Source organism: Malus domestica, chromosome 16 (genome assembly GCF_042453785.1).
Source record: "Malus domestica chromosome 16, GDT2T_hap1".
Classification (NCBI taxonomy): domain Eukaryota; kingdom Viridiplantae; phylum Streptophyta; class Magnoliopsida; order Rosales; family Rosaceae; genus Malus; species Malus domestica.
In genome coordinates this window covers 13,299,483-13,321,238 of record NC_091676.1, presented here as the reverse complement: position 1 = coordinate 13,321,238, position 21,756 = coordinate 13,299,483, and the positions used below count along the sequence as shown (strand labels likewise).

The following is a 21,756-nucleotide window of genomic DNA, read 5'->3' as shown; positions in this document are numbered from 1 at the left end:
ACATGCTGATACAAAAATTTATGGTGCTCTAAATCTCAACTTCTACAAACATTTTGCTGTCTAGTTACAATCTTATGGCCTGTAAGGGCGGCTAAAATAGGGTCCCTCCTATCGGTTCCTTCGACGAGGGTTTTCTAAGGTTTCCAAGGACAAAAGAATCTCATCATGCAAAAATAATATTTGAAACTATTAGGGAACAGTTAGATTCAAGTCAATCTGGACTCTAACCAATCTGATGTATATTCATATGCCACAAATGTCACTGCACCGGCAGGTGCAGCTTTGACGGTTGATGGGACTATTCCCTTATAGAGACCAGCCCAGCCCTCCATCTGCAATATTCTTCGCAAGGCGTCATACATGTTGCTATAAGCACGGTGCTCTACTGGTTTCCCATATCTTGGGTGCCTCTGTAGTCCTTCAACCTGCAAGGGGCGGGAAAACAGGATTCATATGACCAACCATCATTGCATTGACATGGAAGCATTTTCTTGCACATTTTTCTTCCCTTGTATTCATGCGGAAAGATGGTTAAATAACACACTAGAGTCCAGATGAGTTGAAAGTTCCAGTAATGCTAGTGGAGCTCGGGACGTTTAAATATCTACCTGGAATCTTTTCTTGACCACATCAAGTGGATGACAGACAAGTTTGGCACATGTCCCGGCTGCTATACCACAGAGGAAAAGCTGAAAGCTCGAGAGACCATCTTCTCTACCGTGCGGGTTTATATTAAAGGATCTGTACCGGTTCCACGCCTAAAATGGACACAATAAAATGTGAGATCACGTACTTTTTTTCAGATATGAATTGCATTTCTCAATCCAAGAAAACCTTCTCACAACACACAAACATATATTGGAAGGACAATTGTATCCAATTCACTTCCAACAAAAGATCTTGCTCTTTGCTGGGTGTGGGCCCTTTTCTTTGATTATTTCAATTCACATATCTAAACATGTCAGGTTATTTTTACACAAGCAAGTGGGGGAGGGGAAAACTGAACCTAGGACCTCAAGTGCAGGGGTGAATGGTCTAAACTACTTGAACTACAAGCCCCCTGCAAAACTAGCCAATGTGGTTCAATTCCCTGTGAGACCACATGACAGATATTTTCAACCAAAACAACTATATATTGATTTCCAAAACTGCGGAAATCATCCCATCATGAGACAGAGAAATACAAATATTTAGGTAAAAACACAAAAAAAGTAAATGATAGAGCAGAACCAGAAGCTTACCATGGTCCAGCGCTTAAACGTGTCATAGGTACCAAATTGCAAGCCTGCATAGGGTATAATCTCAACAAGTGTTGGCGACAGTCCAGCATACAACCCTCGAAAGCCACGATTTTTAACTATTTCAACCAACGCAGACCTCATATTTGGATACACCTAAATGAAGAACAATGTGAGTTAGGCTCTATTATGCCAAAGAACTCTTCACAAATTGGTGTTTATGCAGAAACTAATTCTAAAGGTGGCCTGATAAAATTCAACATTAATTTATTAGTATATTAAGCATTTCAAAGCTACCGATTACATAAAGGATAGCTTATGCTGTCAGATGCATAACTTTTGTAACTTTAAAGAATTTTATGAAGAATAACATGGATCTAACATTGATTCCTACTCCTCAGACTAGTATAGCTATACATGGCGCAGAACAGTTTGAAAGTTAATTTACAATCACACGCACGCACCACACCAAAAAGTCAACCCATGTACCTATACCTTAGGTTCGCCCTGTGAAGCTAATAAGGTTCTTAGAAGATCAAATGGATATGAGCCGACAGTAGCTGCACAACCAGCTAATGCTCCGCTGACGTAAGACAAATAGGGGCTCAAATGAATGTGATCCTCTGCATCAGAGCAAACAATGATCAGGACATACAAGAAATTTGAGGTATTAGAAAAAAAAAACACATCCAAAGTGGTCATAGCTCTAAAGTCGTAAACATTACATATAGAGTACTTAAACTGAACATGGTACCTCTATCAGCAAAATCCTCATTGCAAAATTCAAATAAACAACAGAGCAATAAACCTAGACTTTTATTAGAGATGGACATTACAATCTGACATCCAGCTTACAACCCAAGTTCCTTTAGCACAAATTCAGGTCTTGATAACCAATTTGAAAGAGAATTTTAGAGAAATAAAGATGTCAAAGTCAAATGTCCTACGCCGAAGCTACTGGAGCTACAAATAATGAAAGAAGAATCAGAAGATCAAACCATATTCAATTTATACCTTTACTTAAAAGAAGCCACATAAACTTTTAATTCAGAGTTCAGACCTATGTTTCATGGACACAAACATGGATTTCAGATGCAGGCAGGTGTCCAACTGTGTTTGCCTATTTTCCAAGGGTTTTAAACAAATATAGGGTCCGAGTTGTCATACCCTTAAATGTATCAAGTCCTATTGAAATGAGCGCGTAAGTGAAATAAAGAGTGCACATAAGGACTATTCTCAAAGTACCTGTTTTGGAAGAACCAGCAGCAAATGTTTTCAACTTGTGTAACACCGTAAATTGTATCGCAGTATATGGCATAACCATAAGTAAAGCTGGGACATTTCCACGCCAAAAACCCTGCCATAAGAAATTCTCATAATAAGATCTCGGGAAAATTTTAATGTTCTTGCAAAACTGAACCATAAAAGACCACCAGAAATGGCTTCTACAGAATGCCACAAGAAAAACTAAATAGTAATTTACATTCTCCGTGAACATAAATTGTGTCACTGTACCCGTAAGCCTTCCTCTCTGAAGATATCCCTTGTTGCTTGAAACATCCCAGTATATTTTGATGGTTCAGACAAATTTCTTCGAACCAAAGCCCATGACGTCGTGGGCTCGAGTTGAACCTATCAACCAAAACAAATACAAAGATTTTTCATTCCACCACCAGCCTTTAAGATGCATATGCAGATAAGCATCATGCATAAAACCCAAACACCGAATCGATAAACATTCTCAAAACCCACGAAATTTACGCAACAACAAAAACAAACACGATTTCACACCAAGTCAATACATGTAGGAATCCATTAAACTTGAAAACAATAACAATTCATATCATTACTTGTACTGTACTGTAAGAATGTTATGAATTTTCTACATTGGAAAAAAATGCAAAGCTCAGAAATTGCAAAAACTTACAAACTTCACCACGATGTCAATAAAATTTCGCAGTCTAACCCCATTACAGATAAAGATAAAGGCAAAAATTTCAAAACTTTCACGAACCTGGAATCTAATTTTAATAACATCTAGCGGCGAAGTAACCGTTCGCGATATTCCGCCGGCGATTAAACCCGCCGTTGTATCAATGACGGTTCGCTTGAGCTGCCCCTTCTCTTCCATTGCCAAAAGAAATCCCCCTCGCGAACAAAGCTGAAGCAGATATATCACCTGAAAACGATGCCGTTCAATTCAATTCAGAACAAAAGATAAAAAATTGACGATCACATTAACGGATTAGCAAAATCCGATAAGGGTTCAGACGATTAGGGTTCCTCCAACGGTGAAATACTGGAAATTCGACTTGCAGAAAGCAGAAAGGTAAGTGCAATGAGAGGGAGAGGAACCGACCTGGAGAGGGCAGGTGGGACAATGGAGGAGAGAGAAAGCGCCGCCATTGAATTGGGGGGTTTTGCCGCCTTATTGGATTGAGTAAGACCGCTTCGGCGACTTGTAAGAAGAAGAAGAAGAAGGAGGTGGGGGGCGTTTAATAACGTTTAAGGGGCGTTAATTGTGGGGCAGCCTAGATAATCGGGGTTAATGGAGCGCTGCTGTTTAATTCACGGAAATGTTCCCGTACGTCAATAGTGGGAATGGTCCTTTTTGTGAATAGAAGATAATTTTTTTTTTAAATTTTTTCCTTTTTCTTTTGTGTCCTGCAAGGTAGAATGAGGTCACATCCTCACCCAAAGCTCATGGAAAAGCATCCTCGTCGGATCATTTTTTTAGGGTTATTAGGGATTCTATAATCTCATCCGTTTATCGTATATTGTGTGATCAGAAATTATTTTAAAATTTAAAATTAAATATAAATAGTACTTGACGAAAACTGATCCTACGATATACGATGAACGAGTGAAATCACGAGATCCCTAGGATCTCTAGGAAAAGAATCCGGTGAGGATCCTTTTCCCAAATCTCATGCCATGACACTATAGCCCAAGACATGAATGTGTTCCACGTTTTGTTAATATTAATTTGTTTTAGTTAATATAATGATGTTGATGAATTACACGATGATAGTTAGAAGTAGTTAAAAAGACTCTGTGAGTTTTCCTGATATTTGAAAGAGTGATTGCTGTGACAAAGCCACTAAATATTTCTCTTTTTTTATAAAGAAAAGAAAAAATCTTACAATAAGTATGCTATAAGATGTTAGAGATAGAGTCATTTAGGTGAATTTGATACAATACTTGTCTCCCTACTTTTTAGTCTCTCATTGTTGCTTGCTTACATAATTCCTTTTAAGGTTCTAGGTGTTAAAATTGGCATCAATTTAGGTTCAATTCTTGCTAACTCGGTCGGTCGTTGGTGCATTTCAAAACACTCATGTCTTCTATTTATATAGTACTAGCATATGGGCACACACAAAGTGTGTGAGAAATTTTTTTACTTTTGTTTTTGAAATAGAAGGAGAGAGGAAGAGAGTGATAAAAAATGTGGGAGTGGGAAGCATTTTTTGGTTTTTTGTTTTTTTAATTAGAGATATGTTAGGATTACATGTAGATGAGACTTTGAAAAAAAAAAACAACAAAATTTGGTTTTGTGAAATTACATTTATGTCCCATATTTCTTATTCATGTTCTGTTTTAATTAGAGGATTAAACTAGTAATTTCATAAGTTTTTAGTTGACAATGTGTGTTTTATTCATTAGTATAGATATCTTTGGAAATAGATATCTTATGACTTTAGTTTTATTAGTCTAATAAAAATCACGAGTTCAAAGGGTCAATGGGAGGGATTTTCATGTGTTGCTTTATTTTTAATAACGTCACTTTATAGACAAATATTGTAAATCCAATAATTTAAAAAAATGGTTTTTTTTTGTGCAAGTACCATATGAACTTGTCAGCATGTGCAATAAATATCACTTGAACTTTGAGTTTTTATATTTTACCACATGAATTTTCTTAATTGTTGGAATCTACCACCTAGATTACTTTCCATATATTTTGCTATTAAAACATGTCTTTGTAGGGCTCTAAAATTGGGGGCTATATAGCCCCAATTCAGAAATTCCCTCCTAAAGAGTTTGAAAAATTAATATCTAAATAAATTAAGATGAACCACACACCCACTTGCTGACCTACAAAAAAAAAATTGAAAACTCAATATAAATGAAAGACTTGTTGTAAAATCGACTGTGGGTGCAGTGGAATAAATGAAACAAGACACAAAATTTACGAGGTTCCTCTATAGTCAGTGTGACTGGAGTACGTCCTCGGGGCAGCAGTGGTGCTTTCATTATAATTTGAAATAATAGGAGTACAAAGATAACTCTCTCTATTATCTCCTCTCATCTTTCTCTATTCTCTCTTTTCCTCTTCCTTCTTTCTCTTCCTCTTCCTTCCTTCCTCTCTTTCTTTCCCGTGAACTCCCCTCACTTCATTCATCTTCTTCCTTTATATAAACAAAAGAAAGCACTATTCACTTTACAAATTTTCCACAAATGAATAGTGAAAATACTGTGCATAAATAGTAACAAACTATTCATGTGGACCATCCACGCACTATTTACAACACTCCCCCTTGGATGGCCACAAGTCTTCGATTGACTCGTTAAAATCTTGATCTGTCTTGGATGCTCCCCTTGATGAGTATCTCCCCCTGATTTCAAATCATTTAGGTTGATCGTTGATCGTTCTGCTTTAGTCTCTTAGTAAGAAGAGTTGCTGAAAGAGGTGTTTTACTTGTTGTTAACTTTCCACAGGCTTGTTCTTGAACTGGGCTAGAGGACTTTCTGCTAGACTTGCATCCAAAGGTCTGAATTTACTCATTTGATCTGGAGCAGATTTGATTCAAAAGTGGTGGACACTTGATCTTGAATCAGACTTGTGATTTCTTCAAGGACCTTAGAGGCTTGATCTTGAATAAAGTTGTACCGTGAAGAGCTTCACGTGGCAAGTGTTCTTCGACTTTGTCGGGGATGAGTCAGCACGTGTTTGTTGCGCTTGTCTCCACATGCTCCAATGTATCATTTTCACTTTCCTTACTTGCTCCCCTTGCTTAAGTAGTATTTTCCTTGGTTTTCCCCCATGCATGTGTGGCATATTCTCCTGCAGTATTTGCCTTCTGATGCAGGAGTGGAATGCAACCCTTGCATTTGGATGGTTTATCACTTCTTGGTGACCGGAGACCCAGTTCCAACAACAGTTGGAGATGACTACTCGAGAGCTAGGTAAGCAATCGGGAAAGGTTCCAAGCAGTTTGTTCCTTACCTGGAGTTTGAGTGGAGGTTCCGACATACTGCTTTCTTTATCCTTGTCTTTGCAGGTAAGAACAAGGACAAAGGAAAGGACAAGGAGATTGCATGATATGAGATAATCTTGCTCTGGTCCCTGAAGATATGTGATAATCTTGCTCTGGTGTGACATGTTTGAAGAGGTATTCTCGGAGAGGAAGAAAACTGAGTATTTCGAGATGCTATGTTGAAGATGCATTCTCGAAGATGAGGAAGAGTTATGTATTCTTGCAGTGTTGCAGGTCTGCCTTGTTATGGAGAACAGAGGTCGACATATATAGAGATTTCTCAATAGCAAGTAGTGGTGCTGTGCTTTTACTCTTGTCAGCAACTGTGGTGTAAATAGAACAGTAAGATTTACGCGTTTTCAACTTTGTCAGAGATCTTTGACAAAATTGCACGCGACATCTGAAAAAGCTGGGATTACGTCTGAAAAATGCCAACGAACTTTATTCAGGAAAATCTGGCTTTTGAAATTCGGAGAGCGGTGCCTCTTCGATCTTTGAACGAGTGGCTCTGCTGCCTCTTCTTTTATAGAGACATCAATTGTGTTCAAGAGTATGCTCAGAAAGTTGCTGCCTGTAGAAATTTCCTCTATCTTGCACTTCTGAAATTTTATTTGTCCTCTGTTTTTCCTTCATCATTTCTGAAAAATGATTTGCCCATCTAACATTTGCTTAGATTTGAGTCTTAGGAGTGATACAGACGAGCAGCGTCATGATAATATATGGCGCCCGTCCTTCTTATCTTCTAATGGTCCTCTTACGGTTGGGGACTCTGTGATGAAGAATAACATAACCGCTACTGTGGTAGCTAGGAATCTTCTCACTCCAAGGGATAACAAGATCCTTTCAGAACGGTCTGAAGAGTCGGCCGTTCAAGACTCCTTAGCTCTCAGTGTTCAGTGTGCTAGCTCTATGTCCAATATGGGCCAACGCCTACTTGCTCAAACTCGCCAAGTTGAATAATTGATGGCGGAGGTGGCAAGTCTTAAACAAGAGATCAGAGGGCTCAAACACGAGAATAGGGTGTTACACGTGCTTGCAAATAGTTACTCTACGAGCATGAAAAGAAAGCTCGTCCAACTGCAGGAATCCGAAAGTCGGATTCAAAGTGATCACCAGAGGTTCGTTGCTAGATTCCGAAAGCAACTGATGCCTTCCCCTTCTGGTGTTTTGCTAAGTACTGGGGTGCCACATGATCAATCTCCAGTGCCTCCCCCTTCTGGGGTACTTCCGAGTACTGAGGCTTCACATGAGCAACCTTTGTGAAGGCTCCATCCTGTTTGTTTGTTTTAACTCATGTGTATGTATATATCTGTAATTTCTTGGAGATATTAATAAATAAGCTTTATTTCATTCAATGTATTGTGCCAAATACAATAAAGCATATACTTCACTAAGATATGGTACTTCTGGACCAAATATTAATTTATCTTTACCCTCATGAAGATAAATGATTATTCTTAGTGTCTTCATCATATGAGTATTCAACTCATAATCTTCAATCCATATGGTTATTTTAATATCATAAATATCATGGATAAGATTCGTGTTGGTAGATTGTTCGATCTGCAGCTCGAGACAATAATTCCTTCAACACTTCATAATTTTTTCTAGACTCTTCAGGAGTCCCAATTTAATATCATCAACTCTTCAAGAGTTCTAATTTAATGTCATTGACTCTTGCAAGAGATTTTAGTATGTTGCAACAATATTATAATGATAGTACTCACTAAGGCAATTTATATCATTCATTGGTATTGAGTACATATTTTATGTTTTACCCTTCAGGGGCTTACTTCAAGCAGTTTGAATCCTTTAGGGATTTTCTACACTTCATGACACATTTTCCTTTGGAATTTATACAGAGCAATTTGCTCCCATGTATACTTGAGGGATTTACTTATGGAGATATGATGTGAGCGACTCACAACCCTTCGTATATAATTCTCCATTTATATGAACTCGTTTACAAGAGTTCAATTAGTAATCTTGTGTCATATCATGTGAGTGTATTTCACTGTATTACAAATGCCCATATGTAACCTCCTTGGTTCAACATCTTTTGGCTATTTGTATTTTATTCAAATATATAGGTACATTTTTCCACGTTCTTACAACATTGTAATGGAATTGCCTTTCTCCATTTTTGGCCAATAATTTTCCTTTTGTCGACAAACAAAAGAACGTGACTCAATATTAACACAGCTCATTGATGAATTTAGTAGCTACTTGTAAAAACCAAAATTATCATTGGTTATCATCAATCCGTGATCCCATATTCTCATATGCATGCGCATGCATAAAAGCTTTTTTTTTATTTCTTTTGGATATCCATTGCCTCTTCAAGGGCATTATACTATCTCTTCCAGGATAGTTGTAATTTAGAGAATTCGGATCATAACCTCATTTTGAGCGTTATAGAGCTTGGATTTTAATCTCCACTTCTAGGAGTTGAGTAATTGGAACCTATACGTCTATCATGCTACATGCAAGAGACATCAATATTCCCATGTCTGCGGATTGTCCTTTCTAGAACGTATTATCCATGCAGCGACTGTCATGCTTCTGGCATGCAACAATTATGCTTCAGGAATGCAATAGTTCAGTAGTGCCATATTCCTTTTTTTTTTTTTCGAATGACTGAACCTTTTGAGTCTAAAGGTCTGCCACGCTTCAGACGTGCAACAGATAAATCATTTACTGCCTCATTATATTGTCCAATGAGGACATCAATTCTTGTAGGCACATTTGCAGTAAGTATATGTGATTTCATCACTTTCGTTGCATCATTCAATTATTCCAATTTCATTTTCTCATTGTTTGTTTCGTGAATCAAAATAAGACAAATTATCTTCGTTTTTCTGGAACGGTCTTTTCTCATCATTCTTCTGGAATGATATTTTCTCATCGTTCTTCTGGAACGATGTTATTTTCTCCTCCTAATGGCAGGAAAACTGTCTTATCAAAATCATAGTCCGCAAATCATGCGGTAGACATATCCCCAGTCAAGGGTTCCAAATATTGAATGATAGATGGTGTTCAACATCAATGCCTAATCTACGATGATGCCTCATTTCAGTACGTTGTGGCAGTCTTACAGGCACATAGATAACATAACCAAAAACTCGTAAATATATAATGTTTGGCTAGTTCCCAAACACGAGTTGTACTGAGCAATATTGATGGTTGGAAACTGGTCTCATCCGAACTTAATAATGCGTCATGTAAAATGACATGTCCCCATTTAGAAAACTGGTAATTTCGTTTTCATGAGCAGAGCGCGGGTAATCAATTTCATCCGCTTAATTAATGCTTCTGCTAAACCATTTTAAGTATGGACATAAGGAACTTCTGGTCCTTATTAAATAGTCTATGGACTGAGACTTTTATGACCTTTATTATAATTAAGTTGAGGCACTGTGGCACTTCAAACTTAAGGTACTCATCAAGGAATTTCATGTCCTGATCTTCAGGATCAAAGGACTTCATGCCTGATCTTTTTGTATGATGGAACTTCGGGTCCAATCATTTTATATGATGAGGATCAAGAAACTGCAGGTTCTGATCTGATCAAGGAACTTTGGGTCTTATAAATACTCATTGTAACAAAAGATAAGTACAATAAATAAATTAAAGCAATAGGCGGTAATTCCAGCCATAGTAAATAAATTGAACAATAAATAAATTAAAGCTTGTGACAAGGGCTTTAATTCAGCACCATTCACATAAATCAAAACTTAAAGCAGTAGGCGGTAAAACCGTCCATGATAAATAAATTGTTTTAAAGTAAATAGAACTTGTGACATGGGCTTTAAACCAACACAATGCACATAAATATCAAAGCTTTAAAGCAAAGGGTAATAATTCTACCCACTGTAAATAAATTGCTTTAAATAAATAGAACTTGTGAAAGTGTTTTAAGCCAACACCATTCACATAAATAAATATATACATATTTTCTTCTTTCTTTTCATATGGTGTAACACCATCCAAAAACCTTTACCTTTATTTTATTTTATTATTTTCTTATTCAATCACATGCTACAACATTCCAACAACTTTTGTTTTTATTTCTTCTATTTTACATGGTGCAACGCACCTTTCTAAATCATTGGCCCTATTTCCCCTTTTCTTTGTCTATCTCTACCAGTCTCGAAACCCAGTACCAGCTGGGTTGTTGTGGGAGTTACACAAAACCAATTCAATCCAAAAAGGCTACCAGAGACTGGCGTTGTTCTTGCATGGCCCAAAGAACATGGCATCGCAAAGCAAGAACCTCTCCATAGAGACATAGATGACAGTGAGGTTGACGAAGGCACAAGAGAGGGAGGCCTGTGTGGGGTCAGTCATGCCATCACCATCTCAGACAACTGAGGATTCATGGAGGTCCTCGAGATCCATTGACACGATCTGGGTTTCCAAATCTAATGAGATTCTTCTGGATCTCTGGAAACCAGTTGTCAGGTACGAGTTTTCTTATCTCGTGACGACTTCAGGTCGTTGGAAATTTCAATTCGCACCGGAATTCGGTGGGGCGCTTCTGGCGCGGTGGGAGAAACGAAAAATGGACATACCTTTGCTTGTTTTGCTGCACCTTTGTTTGTCTGTAAGATCTCTCCATCTTTCTTGTCCACGAGAGAAAAATAGATTGCAGGTCTAGCAGGGATAAGGATTAGCACATCAATAGTTAGAGTGATAAAAGAAAAAGTGATAAAAGAAAGGTTGATGGATTTTTGTGACAAGATGATCTTTCCTGTTTGACATGTCTGGCTTGCCGTCTCTACTCTGTGAGATTTTAGCTGACCGAGGTGAGAGGTAGATAATGCTTCACCAGATTTATGATATTGTGCTTTCCACTGACATGAGAGCTTCTCGTGCTGATAACGTGTTGTAAAATCGACTGTGGGTGCAGTGGAATAAATGAAACAAGACACAAAATTTACGAGGTTCCTCTACAGTCAGTGTGACTGGAGTACGTCATCGGGGCAGCAGTGGTGCTTTCATTATAATTTGAAATAATAGGAGTACAAAGATAACTCTCTCTATTATCTCCTCTCATCTTCCTCTATTCTCTCTCTTCCTCTTCCTTCTTTCTCTTCCTCTTCCTTCCTTCCTCTCTTTCTTTCTCGTGAACTCCCCTCACTTCATTCATCTTCTTCCTTTATATAAACAAAAGAAAGCACTATTCACTTTACAAATTTTCCACAAATGAATAGTGAAAATACTGTGCATAAATAGTAACAAACTATTCATGTGGACCATCCACGCACTATTTACAACAAGACTATATTTTTGCATAATTTTCACTTCAATTCTTCAACAACCCTTTCCAAAATCAACTTCTCCATTCCTCTTCATGACTTGACTCCAATGCCGCTACAAAAAAAAAAAAAAACCTTTTGGCTTTGTACAAATTGATTCCAACGAGCCCTAGGGAGTGAATTGACAAAAATATCTCTCAACGTGAGAGGCACATGACATGTTTTAACAGAAAAATAAAATAACTTAGGTCGTAAATTCCAACAATTAAGAGAGTCCAATGGTAAAAGTTAAAAATTGAAAATTCAGTTGATATTAGAGCAAGTCCAGTGTATCAAGACCTCCTAGGGCGACTTCCTATTGAATAGCCTCCAGTGAACAATAATTGCCTTTAATGAACAATAATTTCCCTTAACTGAATAGCCATGGCAATAGGCAATAAAATATTAGTATTTTTTATTTTTAAAAATAATAAAAATAATTTTATTTGTAATTTCGGATAGGATTTTTAATCTGTCTCGTTGTACCACGTGACATTAAATAAGAAATTACAACCCAAAGTATTTGAGAAAATATAAAATTGTGGTGTAAGTTGGAAGATAGTGATAACATATTTATAGAAAAATTAAATCAATTTTTTTAAATTTTTTTTAATTTTGTTCGGATTTTTTTTATTAATTTTTTACATTTTTTATTTTTTTATTAATTTTATAACGTGACCAACGTCACCATGACGTTAGCCTTGCATCAACTCGTCTCAGGCTCTTAGGCTGTGCATTCCCACCTCCCTCTCACTTGGGCCTCCCCCAAGCCCAATCGCCCGTATAGGCTGGAGTAAGGGAGGGAGGCAATTGCAATTAAATGGTCCCCAGTCCATTGGGCCATCACCCCCGCTGGACTTGCTCTTAACACACATGCTTACAGGTTCAGGTGGTACTTGTGCAAAAATATGCCCTTTAGAAAAATAAGAAATCCAAATGACTTAACAATGTGCAAAATATTTCACAATTGAAAATCAATGAAAGATTGACAAGTGAATAGATGAAGAGTTTTTAAAGTACTTTTCTACAAGATTTACAGCTATAGGGATGTTTTTTCTAATCAATTAAATGGTGGGAGGGAGTTAAGAGATTAATGGATGGCTTGGAACAAGTAGACGCAACATGAGAGGGATGAGAGTATGATGGTTATTTAACATCTTACCAATAAAACATATCAATGCACAGCAGACACACCCTAGAAGCCAGTACGGTGAGTCCAAGGAAAAATCACATACCTTTGATCATACTTCCCTACTTCCAAGAGGTGATGGAAACTTACGGAAAAATGTTCTAGTAGTACATGACTCCACTCAAGACCCCATTGTCTTACAGTTCGTTGAGGAAGTAAACAAGTGAAAGGCCGAACGTCAAGCCGAGATACCTTACTGGAATCAACCCAGGCCCGGCCCTCTTACGAGGAGGATCATTGACATACCCTTCCAAGCAAAGACAAAGCAGAAGCTCGGCTTACAATTATATATTGAAAGGGAGGATTCGATTGAACACCTTAACCTCTTTGAGTCCACTATGGCATACCATATGCATATTGATGAAGAACAATGTCTTATTTTCCCCTCCACCCTCTTTGGTGGAGCTTTAAACTAATATTGGCCCCTTCCACCTGAGACGGTAGATTCATTTGAGGAGTTAAGGAAACTTTTTGTCTCTCAACACATTTTCCAGACTGATCGCTTGCACTCTGCAGATGACCTGTACACTATTCGTCAGAAGCCAGACGAGTCACTACGTAAGTATGCTGGCCGCTTCAACCATGAGTATTCTCACTGCGCTGAGGCAAATGATAAGACTGCCCTCAAGGCCTTCATGGTGAGCCTAAGTGACTGTTTCTTTAAGTACATGATCAATGCCAACACTTGGAAGACTTACTCTGAAGTGATGACATATGCTTACAACCATGCATCCGCTAAAGCAATGACATATCAAGGGAAACCTCATATAGTTATTCATTATCAACAAGTGGGAAGTGAGAGCCAGACCTAACTAAGTGAGAATACCTCAACCTTCCAGACGGCTGTTGCATCTTCCTCTGCCTTACCTAACGTTTCGCCAGGATAACATACATATCAATCTCAGGGCAAGAAGAAGGATTTCCATCCTCAACAGTCTTATTTTAGTAAGAAGAGTAAGCGACACTATAGCGATAACCATGAGTATTGCTACGATAATGCCTGCCCTCAAGCAGTCAATATAGTAGGCCAAAAGAAGGTCAAAACAGGCTCTACCCCAAGGTATGAGACATATACACCTTTGAATGCCACATGCGTAACCATTTACCCCAGTATAACTCACTTGATACCAAAGCCAAAGCCGAGGTAGCCATATTATAAGGGCTGGTTTGGTATTGCTGTGCTTTGGAAAAAAGCTGCTGTGAGAATAAGCAGCTGTGAAATAAATCAGTAGAGTGTTTGGTAAACTTTTTTGTAAAAGTGCTTTTGGAAAAGAAAAACAGCCTGATAGTGGGTCTTTTTATTAAAAGAGCACTGTATCTCCGTGTGCTTTGAAAAAAATCCAGTTTTCCAAAGCTGCAAATAGCAGCTTCAGCTTTTTCCTTTGATTTCAGCTTATTCTCACAGCAGCTTCCAAAATAAGCCTTTTTTTTTTCAGTTTACCAAACACCTAAAACCTTCACAGCTTTTTTTCATGGGTGTTTTTTTTAAGCACCTCACTCCCAAACCACCCCTAAGACCACGAAGAACACGTGCATGTTTTGTTGCTACCACAAGTATAACGACCATGACAACGAGAAGTGTATCACCCTCCATGACCATATTGAAGCTTTGGCGTGGGAAGGAAAAATTGATTAATTCCTTCTTCACTTTCCAAGGGATACCGTAACCAACGTCAAGTGAACGTGATATATTCTATAAGCGGTGCACACCCCTATCTGAATCTTCCAACAAGGCCATGAAAAAACAATGAGTGAATTTTGAGGCCTATCCACCAAGTGTTTCACATGGAAGACATTAGGGGAGGCAAGTATCAAAAGCCTAACTGGGATCCAATATGTTTCTACCTTGAGGAGGAAAGAATTATCATCTACCTTCACAACGACCTAGTGATTGTGGAGGCTCACATAACTAGTTTTGATGTGCGACGGATCCTTGTAGACACATGTGCTTTGATCAATATCATGTTCGCTAAAGCTTTGAGGGCACTAAATGTAGCTGAACACTTGCTTGATCCCTCAGTTACTCCCATGATAAGCTTTTCTGGTAATATCGTGTAACCTTTGGGAAGCATACACTTACCACTCACCATTGGTACATACCCTTACACAGCTACCATTACCACTAATTTCCTTGTGGTTAACTACCCGACAACGTACAATGTCATCTTTAGGCACACATGCATCAATGATCTTAAGGCCTTGGTATCAACACATATGTTGTTAATGAAATTTCCAACACCCTCTGGCAATGGTTACATAAGAGGAGATCAACTTAGTGCACGATCATGTTACAACACTTCCATCAAGTAATAATATTTGCCTGTGCTCAAGGAAACATTCTCTATACATGGCCAAGTCATAAAGACCAGCCCCAATGAACCCAACTTGGTTCTTCGTGATGGCAACGGTCAACCAAACGATCCACAAGATGACTCTTTCACCCAGCAAACACAACCTTCTGAAGAATTAGAGAAGGTCTCTATCCCAAAAGACTATTCGGATCTCATGGTGAAGATTGGCACCACTTTGTCACCACCCTTTCGGTTGGCATTGATCTCCTTTTTACAAGAGAACACCGAGGTATTTGCTTGGTTATATGAAGACATGCCAGACATCTTTCTCGATATCATCTGTCATCGCTTGAGTATTGATCCCAAGACCAAGCCAGTGAGACAGAAGAGAAGATCTTATGACGTTGAACGATACGAGGTAGTGAAGGCAGAAGTTGAAAAACTCAAAGGCATAGGCTTCGTCTGTGAAGTCAATTATCCAATGTGAGTAGCAAATGTTGTCCTTGTCAAGAAAAATCCGACCAAGGAAAGTTTCCTGCTTTAAAATATCTTATGGAGAATGTGTGTCGACTACACTGACCTAAACAAATGATGCCCGAAGGATAACTTTCCTTTTCTTCTCATTGATAGACTAATCAACTCAACGACAGGGTGTGAACTCTTGATCTTTATGGATGCTTACTCAGGGTACAACCAAATCCTTATGAACCCTCCGAACTAAGTACACACAACCTTCACTACTGACATGGGACTATATTACTATAAAGTCATACCCTTCGGCCTAAAGAATGCAAGGGCAACTTATCAGAGATTAGTCAATTCAATGTTCGCCGAACAGATTGGCAAGAGCATGTAAGTATACGTTGATGGTATGCTTGTCAAAAGAAAACATGCTGACCAACACATCACCACCCTATGTCAAACTTTTGCCATCGACAAATTATTGGGCTTCATGATTAGCCAACGAGGCATTGAAGCTAACCCCAAGAAGATCAAAGCAATCCTTGACAAGAAAGAACCAGAAACTTCAAAAGACATCCAAAGCCTTACTGGCAAGGTGGCAGCCTTAACCGGGTTCATTTCTAAGGCCACAAACAGACGTACTCCTTTCTTCAAAGCACTTAAGGGAAGTAAGAAGTGTATTACATGGACTGATGAATGTACCGAGGCAGTCAAGAACCTCAAGGAGTACATGAGTAAAGCCCCATACTCTCTAAACCTGAAGTTGGCGACATTCTCATTATCTATTTATCTGTTTCAGCTTCAGCAGTCAGTTCTGTTCTCTTTCGGAGGAATGGTAGTGTCGAACGTGTGGTCTACTACGTTAACAAGGTCTTACAAAATGCAGAGACACAATACTTTAACATTAAGAAATTAGCTCTAGCATTGGTCATGTCTGCTAAAAAACTTCGCCTTTACTTCCAAACACACTCTATCATCGTGCTTACCAATCACCCCATTCGACAGATACTCTAGAGTCTTGACACTTCGATACGAATGATCAAGTGGGTGATAGCATTGGGTGAGTTTGACATCTCTTACTAACCAAAGCCAACTGAGAAGGGCCAAGCAGTTGCAGATTTATCCTATTGATATTGCTTCTACACCTAAGACATCAGCTTCGTTACCCTCAGAAGCTTAGAAAGTAAAAGCAACATTCCTAGTATGGACTCTGTATGTTGATGGTTCATCCAACTAACAACGCTGTGGAGCAGGACTAGTCATTACTACGCTCGACAAAGTGGCAATGAAGTATGCTCTTCGTTTCAAATTCAAGGTGTCATACTATGAGGCCGAGTATGAAGCCTTTCTGGCAAGTTTAAGTTGGCCAAACACCTTGGAGTTAAACAAATTGATATCTTAAACAACTCTTAGTTGGTGGTTAACCAAGTAACGAATAACTTTGATGCTAATGATAGCTCCATGGCAGCATATCTTGCGTAAACACAACTTTTGCTCATGTATTTCCATTACTAGATCACCCAAGTTCCTCAAGCGGCAAATAGTCATGCAGATGCCTTGGCTCGCCTCGCCTCAGCAGTGGAAGACAAGATTGGAAGAAACATTCTTGTCGAGTTGTTGGCGGCACTAAGCACCATGGCCATGAAAGTATGCAACTTATAACATGGGGATAGTTGGATCACCCCGATTTATAAATTCTTTGCTCATGGCACCCTCCCAAATGATAAAGTCTAAGCTAAGAAAATTCGATACAAGTTTACCCGCTACCTGATCATTAATGACCAACTCTTCAAGTGAGGTTTTACCCTGCTATACTTAAGGTGTCTTACGCTTGCTGAGGTGGAAATTGCCATTCGAGAGATGCATAAGGGAGTCTGGGAAGATCATGCTGGATCTCTGTCCCTAGCACATAAGGCTTTTCGCCAGGGATATTACTAGCCACCACTCCACTAAGATACCATCAAAATATCCCACTCATGTGACAAGTGTCAACGCTATGCAACTATTCCTCACTCCCCTCCTGAGCCTCTCACTCCTATGATCAACCCTTGGCCCTTGGCCTAGTGGGGACTTGATTTGATTGGCCCAATGCCTACGGGGAAGGGCAAGGTTCGTTATGCAATCATTGCAGTTGACTACTTCACAAAGTGGGCCGAAGTAGAACCCTTAGCAACCATTACTAAGGCAAAGATGGAAGACTTCGTATGGAAGAACATCCTTTGTAGATTCGACATTCCCAATGCAATAGTCACTGACAATGGGCGACAGTTTGACAACAAGAAGTTCAAGATTTTCTGCTCTAAGTTCAAGATCAACTTATGTTTCGCCTCCTCAGCTCATCCTCAGGCTAATGGACAAGTTGAGGCCAACAATAAGATAATCAAGCGCACCTTGAATACTAGCTTGGACAAGGCTAAAGGCTGTTGGCCACAACTTGTACCCCAGGTTCTTTGGTCATACCGAACTTCATATCGGACTTTAACATGAAAAACTCCATTCTTACTTGCCTTTGGTACAAAGGCAGTTGTCCTAGTTGAGCATGAACAAGTAACATACTGAGTAAAAAACTACATGCAAAGTGAAAATGACAAACAACTCACCCTCAACTTGGATCTAGTATAAGAACACAGGAACCAGGCTCACTTAAGGAACATCGCTTACAAGTAGTGCATCTCCAACTACAACGACTTTAAGGTCAAACCTCGCTATTTCAAAGTGGGGGATTGGGTATTGAAGAAAATACTACTCTGCAATAGAGTCCCGAGCAAAGGCACACTCAATCCAGACTGGGATGGACCATTTGAAGTTGTTAGCATCAGTCGCCTTGGCTCCTACAAACTCAGAAGCTCCGATGGAAAAACCCTTAGCCATCTATGGAACGCTGATCACTTGAAGTACTATTACAAGTAGACTCACATTGTACAAGTGTTGAGCTATAGTCGTTTGGCATCCTATGTAATGAAGGCTATTTGGCATGAACTCAATAAAGAGGTGATTCAGACAACTTGGTCCTAACTCTTTTACATTCCTAGCAATGAAACACTTGGTCTCACTCTGACCTAAGAAAATCCTAACTTAAAACCTCAACTTAAATGACACTGCATCGGGTTCGAAGCTTCAACATGAATACTTCCAACATGAAATAAAATCTAATATCAACAAGACTATGCAAATAAATAAACAGCTTCAAAGTGTATTCATTCAATTACACCCAAGTCATGGGTTATATCCAAATAAGGGATCTATTCACACATAGCCAAACATTCATAAATGATAGTGCAAATATTTGGCAATTAACATCAAAATAAACGGTGCAATGTTGTAAAAATCCATAAATAAAAAACCCTCAGGCTCCTAACTTAATGCATGCCATACAAACAACAAACTAATGCATGCAGGAAATGAAGGCACTACGAATCATCTTCATATGAAGTCCAACCCTTGACAATATCATGTTGCATCTCACCTCCATCGCCATCACCACCATTCTCGGCATCTCCAAGACCATCCTTACCCTGCTAAGTCTGTTTGTCAACACTGGCCTCATCCTCAGACTCCTTATCACTACTAGGATCGAGTTTGAGGACGAAGGTTTCACCCTTTAGTCGATACTCCTCTATCTTCTTACAATACTTATCGATAATGCCTCAATCGTTGTAGCGCTTAAAGATGGCCATCCATTTTCTTTTCTCAAGTTGATCTCCAGGGTGCAGTGGGGCCTCATGACCTTGCAGAAGGCCTCAGAACCTAAGAACTCCTGCACGATAGCTTTCCACTCAATTGGGATGCTCTTCTTCAGCTCAGAAAACTCCCATTTGACATTGGAAGCCTCGAGGATAGTCGTCTCCAACTATTTTTTGAGCAGTAAGTTCTCACCATTCCGCCTCTTTAACCTCTCCAAAGTTTGGTCTTTGAGTTGGATGGCCTCAGTTAAAGTTTGCTTTTCTTCTTGGTGTCATCCATAAGCTGCTTATTCTCTTTAAACTTCGCATTCTATTGCTCGACCTCTCTTAGTCTGTCGTCGTAGTCAGTCATAACCTACATGACAAAATGATCGTCATTACCAAAAAAAAAAAATAAAGAAAGGAGAAAGTAAGGAAATGACAAAGTAACACTTACATAAGCAGATATCATCATCATTCGGTCACGATCCGATTCGTTCTTAGCTAGTGGTTCGCCGATCTCGTCAATAGTGGATTGACGCCCTACCAGGCAATTGTTAACATACTTAAAGTTATTTGGCTGCATGGCAACTTTCAAGTCATTCCAAGGGATTATGCCAACCTCTTCCTTATACTTCCTCTTGTGGCTGGAGTTAGGGTCACCTTCCTGGCCAGTGTATTCCATGACTAGAGGAAAGAGAAGGCAACAACTGCCTCTCATCCCCTGCAACTATGGTAGCAGCACATTCGATGGCCTCAACTTCAACCTTTATCGAGGCAACAATCCTGATGACCTCTTCTTGATACTTAGGTCTAAGGACTGGTTTCACCCTGTGCTTGTGAGCTCCCTTGTGAAACAGAATGTCGTTTACAGGAACTAACATAAGTGATTTCCCTTTCTTGGTGCTAGTCTCCCCTTTCTTGCTCACATTCTCCACTGAACAAGGAAAATCAAAGTAAGGAATAAAACTTTGTTTGAAGAAATACAACTTTATAAAAAAATAAGGGGCCAAACGTAGGATACGACTTACTCGCTCATCTTTGGCACTCGGACACTAGGGGTTGGAAACCGTACTTTCGAAACAAAAGTCGTAGCTTGCCCAAATGTCTATTCTCTTTTGGCACCCTTAACACCTTCTCTACATTGGCCAGCTTTTGTCCAAACAGTTTGATGGTGCCTCGTGTCATTGTATGAAGCAAAACGTTAGAAGCAATTAGAAATCACAACAAATAACAAACCATGCGAATAATGGATACATTAAAACCTATGATCTGGAAGTGAGTAGGAACACGTCGCTCAGGTGTGACACCCCTAACATGCTCCCAACCTCTATAAAGAAAGCACCAACGTTTTTTCCAAGTGCAATATGTCTTTTCTTACCAAAGACAATACGCTTTCTCTCGCTTCGACACGCACACTCAGCATAGCCAGCGCAAGACTTCACCGAACACATCTTATAGTAGTAGTGCCACTGATGGAAAGAAGGCTCACTTAATCCACACTCCATCTAAATAATATAAAACTCGATCAAGGTATCCCAGAAACCAGGGTTGAGTTGTCTAGGCGCATATCCAATGAGAGATAACATTTGTTGCAACCATGGGTGCAAAGGTAGCTTCACCCATAAAGTCACTAGTATTGGGTGTAGAACATGACGTGACCCTTGGGCTGCTCAGTGAGCAATTCTTCATAACGTACTAAGCGCATTCCTACATTACTGGGTATGCTACATGACTGCCTTAGGGCCTCAAGCTGCTCTTCGTTATCTAACAAGTTTTTATCTAAATGGTCTGCTGTGAACTCAGAGCGAAAAATGGGTATGGCGTCAAGAGCAACCCTCTCACCCACTAACATTGGCTACGGTTACATCCCTAGACCTACACTCCTCACTTATCCTTTCATCAGAAGCCTTGGGAGAAAAACTTGTAATGCATGTTTGACGATTGTGAAGATCATCCAATGTTTCTTTTGCACAAGACTCTAACAAAGGCCCTGAAGACTCTGACATTGCAGGCTCAAACTTAGAGCTACAGCTAGGGGAGCCCTCATTATTAGGACCTTCAGGCTCTGACATCTATAACAAACATAAACAAACTCTATCACTATATGAAGGATCAAAACCCAAGAAGTTCCTAGGGTATGAGGAAAAGCTCAACTAGTTCATCATGTTCTTAGCCAAATGCATGAATACTCAAACAATTCAACAAGAATGAGAGCATTTGATCTAGTGAAGAAGACTACCAACCTAAAGAAGGTGCAAAACACTGCCGGAATCCCTCTCAACTAGAGAGCACTCTGCCTTAAAAAAAATTGTTGGAAAATAATATATTTAGGATTTGGGCTCAACTCGTTAGAATT

The 21,756-nt window shown here is 39.2% G+C and overlaps 1 protein-coding gene across 1 annotated transcript; it reads right to left on the bottom strand.

The window, feature by feature from the left end:
• Positions 1 to 160: 160 nt before the first annotated feature.
• On the bottom strand, positions 161 to 3,850 carry LOC103403768 (mitochondrial thiamine diphosphate carrier 2). The gene is made up of 8 exons (XM_008342597.4): positions 3,598 to 3,850; positions 3,253 to 3,417; positions 2,754 to 2,870; positions 2,484 to 2,595; positions 1,734 to 1,861; positions 1,242 to 1,394; positions 609 to 758; positions 161 to 425 (listed from the first exon to the last, which is right to left on the bottom strand). Exons 2-8 carry the CDS (start codon positions 3,367 to 3,369, stop codon positions 207 to 209), a joined length of 996 nt encoding a protein of 331 aa, XP_008340819.3. The 5' UTR covers positions 3,370 to 3,417; positions 3,598 to 3,850; the 3' UTR covers positions 161 to 206.
• Between the last annotated feature and the right edge of the window lie 17,906 nt (positions 3,851 to 21,756).

Excerpts from the sequence above, each read along its gene's own strand:
- LOC103403768 (XM_008342597.4), bottom strand. The coding sequence starts at position 3,369 with ATGGAAGAGAAGGGGCAGCTCAAGCGAACCGTCATTGATACAACGGCG. Across the intron at positions 2,871-3,252 it reads TTATTAAAATTAGATTCCAG|GTTCAACTCGAGCCCACGAC; the intron begins GTTCGTGAAAGT and ends TTTGGTTGATAG. Across the intron at positions 1,862-2,483 it reads TGCTGGTTCTTCCAAAACAG|AGGATCACATTCATTTGAGC; the intron begins GTACTTTGAGAA and ends GCTCTGATGCAG.